The 6860-nt window shown below is 36.2% G+C and overlaps 1 protein-coding gene across 5 annotated transcripts in view; it reads right to left on the reverse strand.

Annotated features, from left to right (window-relative positions):
* Positions 1-6578, reverse strand: part of LOC110018977 — an 18692-nt gene extending 12114 nt beyond the window's left edge. The window contains exons 1-5 of one of the 5 annotated variants that reach the window (XM_020716488.1): positions 6225-6578; positions 4079-5430; positions 3378-3741; positions 1921-2005; positions 844-900 (exon numbers count right to left, since the gene is read on the reverse strand). In XM_020716488.1, coding sequence (XP_020572147.1) covers positions 844-900; positions 1921-2005; positions 3378-3741; positions 4079-5381 — 1809 coding nt within the window. In that variant the 5' untranslated portion in view covers positions 5382-5430; positions 6225-6578. Of the gene's footprint in view, positions 1-843; positions 901-1920; positions 2006-3377; positions 3742-4078; positions 5466-6153 lie in introns of all 5 variants that reach the window. The other 4 variants (XM_020716487.1, XM_020716485.1, XM_020716486.1 and 1 more) reach the window with 4 other exon arrangements.
* Positions 6579-6860: the final 282 nt, after the last annotated feature.

A 6860-nucleotide genomic window follows, 5' to 3' on the forward strand; every position in this document is an offset into this window, starting at 1 on the left:
TATATATATATATATCCTAAAGCTACATGAATAGGTACACTGAACTTTCAATCTCCGAAACTTACCGACATGGATCTATAGACATCCTTCATATTTTATAATCCACCAATTACAGCTAGTTGGACGGCTAATCAAAGCTTCATATCTTCCACCTCTAGCATGCAATCACTCATAATTTCCACTTGTAATTGTTTATATTGTTGTCATGAAAACAACGACCAATTTCCAACACAACGTATAATGAGTAAGACATTTTTCTATCATTGATATTATTTAAAACAAAATGACAACTATTCCAAGTAATGGAAAGGGAAAGGAGTAAGTTCAGCATCAGAGTTTAATGATTTCATTTTAATTTTTTTAACAGTTTTCACTGGAAAGCATGTTCTTTGAAAGGTATTTTTTTTCCGTGAAAGGTCGGTCACTCCTGGAAAGCATGTTCTTTGAAAGGTATTTTTTTTCCTTGAAAGGTCGGTCACTCAGATAGTATATTCAGCAACATCAATAAAACATGTACGTAAACTTTTTATCTATGACTGCACAATCAAAAACCAGCAAAGAAATATTACATTCTCCATTAAAAAGTGCAAAACTTGGCCATCGCAAAGTAAATTCGGAGTGAAAATTGATGCTGAAAACTTCATTAAAAGTATATTAAAAAAATGGAATGAATATCCAACTTATTTAAGAACCAGAAGTTAAATAAGAATCGCACTTCATACTTTAGGCCAGGTCAAAATCAATGGATCAAGCATGCATGCACATAGTTTAATAAATCCATCAACTAAACGTCAAAATTCGAAAGGCTGATAATGATTCCCTGCTTCCAAGTTTAGCTGTTACCTTTATAGGATTTTGAGGAGCTTTTGAAGAGCTGCGGTTCTTCTGTCTCACAAAAATCTGCAACCAAAAAAAATACATATATGTAACAACAGAGATCCGGAGCACGAAATATGCATTATAAATTATAAAAAAGTACATAAATCCAACATGTACAAGAACCTAACAGATGTTCCTCAAAAAACATCTTGCATGCACTTAAGACAAGTTGAAACAAGCTCTAGTGACAAAAATAAGGATCCATAGACAAATATGTCCACACATTAAACTCAAACTAAAGATAGAAACACCAGTTTAGGATGAGTGATTAAATATGAATGGAATACACAAAAATTTGGGTGAAAGCAGCATACATAGAACAATATTTACATGAAAATTAGCTGAAACATATACAAATTTATTGCCAAAAAACTTGAACAAGGTTCACGAAAATTAGCAAAAACCCCTATATATATATATATATATATATATTGAAATGAATATATATATATTGAAATGACCACTTTGTTTCACAAAATAAATGGAATTAAGTCCCAACATCTTTTGGAAACTAGCTCTAAATTTATCGTTGCCCTCCAAACATACCTAAGTGCAACCTAAAGCTAGAAACAACAAAAGACCAAACTATGGTCTGCGAATGGTTTCACAAAGATTACCTATAAAACAAAAGTAAAGGCTACTTGTGCTAATTAATGATCACCTTGTTTCACAAAATAAATGGAATTAAGTCCCATCATCTTTTGGGAACTTGCTCTAAATTTATCGTTGCCCTCCAAACATAACTAAGTGTAATTTAAAGCTAGAAACAACAAAAAACCAAACTATGGTCTGTGAATGGTTTCACAAAGATTACCTATAAAAAAAAGTAAATGCTACTTGTGCTAATTAGGGCAACTCCCACATTAAAACCCAACTGACCACAGCATCCAAAAGCTCTAGGAAGAAAAAAAAAATTGCTGTAGTATGAATGGCAAAGGTCTAATAAACCCTAGGAAAAACCAGCAAAAACAAAAACTTTAAATGAAAAAAAAAGATGTGCTACATACTTAAGCTTAAAAGGTGGGCGACAATATAAAAAACCTGATGCGTAGATTTACACGGAAGAAAGTGCTGCTGGATTGCAAACCAATCATTGTTGTGCTCCATTATTCCCATCGCTAATAAACTGCATTATATTTACTTCAATAGTCAAGATAGAAAATTCAAACGATATATCCCAATTAAAAGGTGTCATTAAAAAAAATCCAATATTAAGATGCATGATGAATGATTCAACTACAAGGCTCGGTATTTTGTTTAAAAAAAATTTAAGTGAATGCCTCAGCATAGAAGTAACAAGAGCATCAAGGAACTTCGACAAAATATGGTTATATTACAAAAGAAAAGTTCAAAATAACTACATTGTTTTCATCGAAATTAGAAAAACTTCTAAAATTATTAATTCCCGTATAACATTATGGTTAAATTTTTACACAAACATCAGCATAGGACAAGTAATCAAATAAACAACATCAAATAAAGCGCAGAAATTGAACTGTCATGATGTAGTTAAGTCTCATAAACAGCATATTTTCCATGTTGATAAAAAGAAAGAGATATTTACATAGTACCACCCGATTCCTATGCATTCACATATCAAACACCCACACTTCAATTTTCAAGTACAGGCTAGCCCCGAATATGGCCGAAGCTTAGGGATGGGGTGGTCTCTATGAAAAAACCGAAGTTTAGGTGTTTGATATGTGAATACATAAAAATCGGGTGGTATGCATGTGAAAGCCTAAAGAAGAAAATGTAAAGGACACTTTATAAATCACCAAGCTCTATCCAAAAAGACTAGGTAAAAATATTTGCAGCATGAAATCAATGAAGAACGTTCATAGTTTTGTTCTTGGCATATCTTAACCTTTTTTGGAGCCATTCCATAACCCAGTATATTCGGGCAAACAAGACTTCTCTTTGAAAAAAATGTGACATTTAGATGAGCAGTGAACTAAATGAATGTTATAAATTAGGCACAAAATAATACCAAAGTGCTTTAAATATACCAAAAAAATATATAAATAAACTTAGGCAAGGAAGCATAGCATATAAATGATATAAAGACAGTTGACAGAGGGGAGAACTGTCAAAAATTGTCCCGACTCTTTTTCCAGGGGGCTCATTTTAATCCCAGAATATATAAAAATATCAATTTAGAACCCACCCTTTTTATATTGAAAAGAAAGAGTTCCCAATTAATAGTATCCAGGGACTAATTTGGCACTTTTGCATAATCTAAAATTAAAATGGCCCCACGTAAACAGTTAGAGAACTATTTGACATTTTACTTGTTTTCAAAATAAGATGTAATAATAACCAAACAAATGATATGAGGAGTTTAAAATTCACCAAAAAAAATAAACAGAATTGGGCATCAATTACTAAAGCAGCATGACATGAATCGGTTTTTATACTGCAGCAGGTACATTCTACAAAGAAGTAAATGCATAATTAGGCCAAATAACTATATGTTAAAGTGTGCAATAAATGCCCACCCATCTTCGGCATCCGTAAAAAGAACGCGATTTGCAACAGCTGGTGTCGGAGGCTTATGAGGAAAAAGTGCTGCATTAAACAAATGCAGGAACCTCTGCGCCAACTTTGCAATAGCAGGAACGAGAGCAACTGACTGCTTCATGGTACTCTCCACAAGTGTGGCAGCTAGTGATTTCTTCGGTTGTTGTTGAACAGATTGGAGTTGACACGAAACTGTCAACGGTGCTGTCACGGATCCTCCTACAAAATTGCTATCTGCATTATCCAGAGAGACTGCCATCGGTAGGGAAAAAAGAGGCTCTTTACTTGAATGACTCTTTACAGGACCATGTTCCAAGCAGCTCTTTCTGAATATTGATACAGCTGCCAGGTCAATCAAGAACTATTATTAAACACAACGTTATAAAATAATGAGTAAAGTGTCTAAATAGTCCCCTAGACTGTTTACATGGGGCAATTTGTCCCAAAGTCTATAAAAGTGACAAATAAGCTCCCACACTCTTTAAAGTAAGGATAAATAGTCCTCCGTGGAGACTATTTCAGCATATATTTAAAAACTCAGGTACTAAATTAACACTTTGTAAAACTATGGGACTAAAAAGACCACATACAAAGAATTGGGCAACCATCTTAACACTTTTCTCATAAAATAAGGTTGTTTTTAAAATTAAAACTGACGAGAATCCATCATGTTGCCTACTTTCTTTAATATCAGCCAAGTAATTCTTCAAAAGCTTAAGTGGAGCTACATCAAGAATAGATAAAACAGAGTCATTATCAATTACAGGCTTCCAGTAACAGCTCGCACTTTGATTTGAATCAACTTGCACGGATGAATGAAGATTTGACGACTGAAAACAAAGCGAAGGATACGAAACCTTCCTCCAAGAAAGAGAAATTTCATGTCTTTCAATCAATTCCAATATCAACTTCTGCAAATCATTGGCAATTGGCTGTCTGGAAGGATCGAGAACACAAACAGAGAAAACTTGGACAAGAAGCTGAACATGTTCATGCATTAAACAGTAAAGCTGTCCGATTTGGCTGGTTGTGAACCCATTGATAAGATCTGTACTGGAAACAGATGCAGAGTGATGAGAAGAATGACGAATAGGTGAATGCATTTGCCATGCAAAAGAAGGAAAAGGAGGTCTCTGTGAATTTGACACATAAGGCAGTATCGGACGTAATGTCGCCTTAGATTGTCCCAAGAGAAACTTCTTGCTTTTTGCGAACTCCTTTAGGCGTTTCTTTTGTCGGGTCTCTGGTACATGAGTATCCCCATATTGCTTCCCTCTATGTTCTGTGCTACATCCAGTAGTTTCCTCAGCATCGCTCTCAAGTGCTTCCTCAAGTTCGACTTCAAAGTCCGCATCATTTTCTTCGTCTTCATCGAAAGCTCTCTCTCCTTGATCTGCTTGCTCATTCTCATCCCCTTCCAAAAGAACGGCAGTAAGAAACTTGTGGTATTCTTCTTCATCGTCAACATTGTGAAGTTCATCGTCATCTTCTGACTCTTGAAGGAACGCCTCTAGTTCTTCGAGCGTGTAATTTGTAAGCGAGTGTCGGGCCCTCGTGCGCCTGCAAATAGCATCATCATTATCATCGACAATAGGCTCATTGATGTTCCCATAATTGGAAGTCGCAACATTTCCATTCACGATAGAAATCTCTTCGTTGCGTGCTTCAATAAAAGTTGACATTTGTAACTGTTTGATTGATTTCTCGGAAGAATTATCAAATTGCATTATGGATTCCTCATCCTCATTTACGGATTCTTGGCTGTAACTGTCCATCTTCTCCTCTACTCTTGAAGATGAAGTGCTGAGTTTTCTATCTAGAGAGCCTCGGATATGTTTACTGACATTATCACATGGACCTTCATTTTCAGAACTCAGACTAGAAGATGCTTCTGAAAGTGTTTCTCCTCTCAAAAGCGGATTGAAGTCCAGGTCATCCTCTTCTTCATCCTCTTGAACTTCCATATGCATATTATCACCCATGAGCACAATTTTCCAGCTAAAAACTATGGGTTGGATTGATTAAAGTGCCCTGCCAGTTTAAGGTAGCAACATCACACGAGCCTACTTAAAAATCATAAAAAAGAAGCATTATCAAGGAATATTAAAAGATTTAGTTTGCAAAAAGTTCCAACAAACAGTTCATGTTTCAAAATAAAAACTCATGAAAGCAACAGTTACTGTGCATTAATAAAATGTAATATCAAAAAGATGAGTACATACATGTATAAATTCAATGCACCCCAAAAAATAAATACGACAATAATGCATTTTAAATTGCTTGAACTGGCAAAGGAAGAATATAATATCAAATGCTTAAATAATATACTAAACTAAGAACATTATCATTATCAATAAAAAAAACACACTAGCTAAGTTGGACTAGTTGCTTTATCATTTCTCAGATCAAAACTGTTATTTTTCGAACGTCCATAGAGAATTAAACAATTTAACAAATATAAAGAGCCATCATGTCATGCCATCGATAATCACCCAGTAACAACACTTTCAAAACTATATTAATTACACAGCATAAAAGAGTTTATTATATTTCAATATCATCAACAAATGCTTCATCAAGATATCTCATTGATCTCAGCTAGACACCTCTATGTGCAAGAATTATTTATGCATCAAAAACTCCAAAATCTTTAAAAAATATTTTAAAATAGATACGAAAATGTGCAAGTCAAATAAGGAAGAGGCTAATAAGAAAAAAGCATCCGGCTGCAAGGGAAGGAGGCTATGAAGTCACCGGCCGCCCGGATTGCCGGCGAGGAGGACCTCGGGAAAAGAGGATGCGCCGGATAGGTGCAGGAGGCTCACAGCGGGGGCTTCGCCGACGGAAGTTTTGCCGGCGGGAGTGGAAGCCGACGAGCGAGGGTTTCGGTTCCGAGCAACCGAAGGAGGAGCTAGGGATCCGGGATCCTGCTAGGTTTTCGCGTGAGAGGGGGCTAGGGCCGACGGGAGCGGAAGACCCGAGCAAAGTTCTGCAGAGGCGGGAGAGAGACCAAATGCTAGCGTGAAACCCCTCGGATAGGAGCTCCGGGAAGGAGAGGAACACCGGCGGTTGAGCGTTCGCCGGCGATCTTCGAGCGCGACAGGTGGTGAGGACGTGTCTCGAGAAAATAGGGCTAGGGCACGCGCGGAAAAAAAAGATCCACGGGTAGTGGGTGTGCGTGAGTTTTGTAGAGATTCTTTTTATTATTTTTATTATTTAACATTTAAACTTGCCCAAAAGTATAGTTAAATTGGTGTTTTTTTAATGTAAAATTGAGATTTTTGATGCACTTAAACAGTCGATTTTGTCATCTGACGTTGTTCGAAACAAACAAATTTAAATTAGTTTCATGCGAGGTGTGGCTAATGAGTTTTATTGTTCCAATTAAAATCGTCTAACAGACAAAATATCGACTGACATTCGCATGACAAATGAGTTTTGTTGACCCGATCGAAGCCGCC

The sequence above is a fragment of the Phalaenopsis equestris genome, unplaced genomic scaffold (assembly GCF_001263595.1).
Source record: "Phalaenopsis equestris unplaced genomic scaffold, ASM126359v1 Scaffold000036, whole genome shotgun sequence".
NCBI lineage: Eukaryota > Viridiplantae > Streptophyta > Magnoliopsida > Asparagales > Orchidaceae > Phalaenopsis > Phalaenopsis equestris.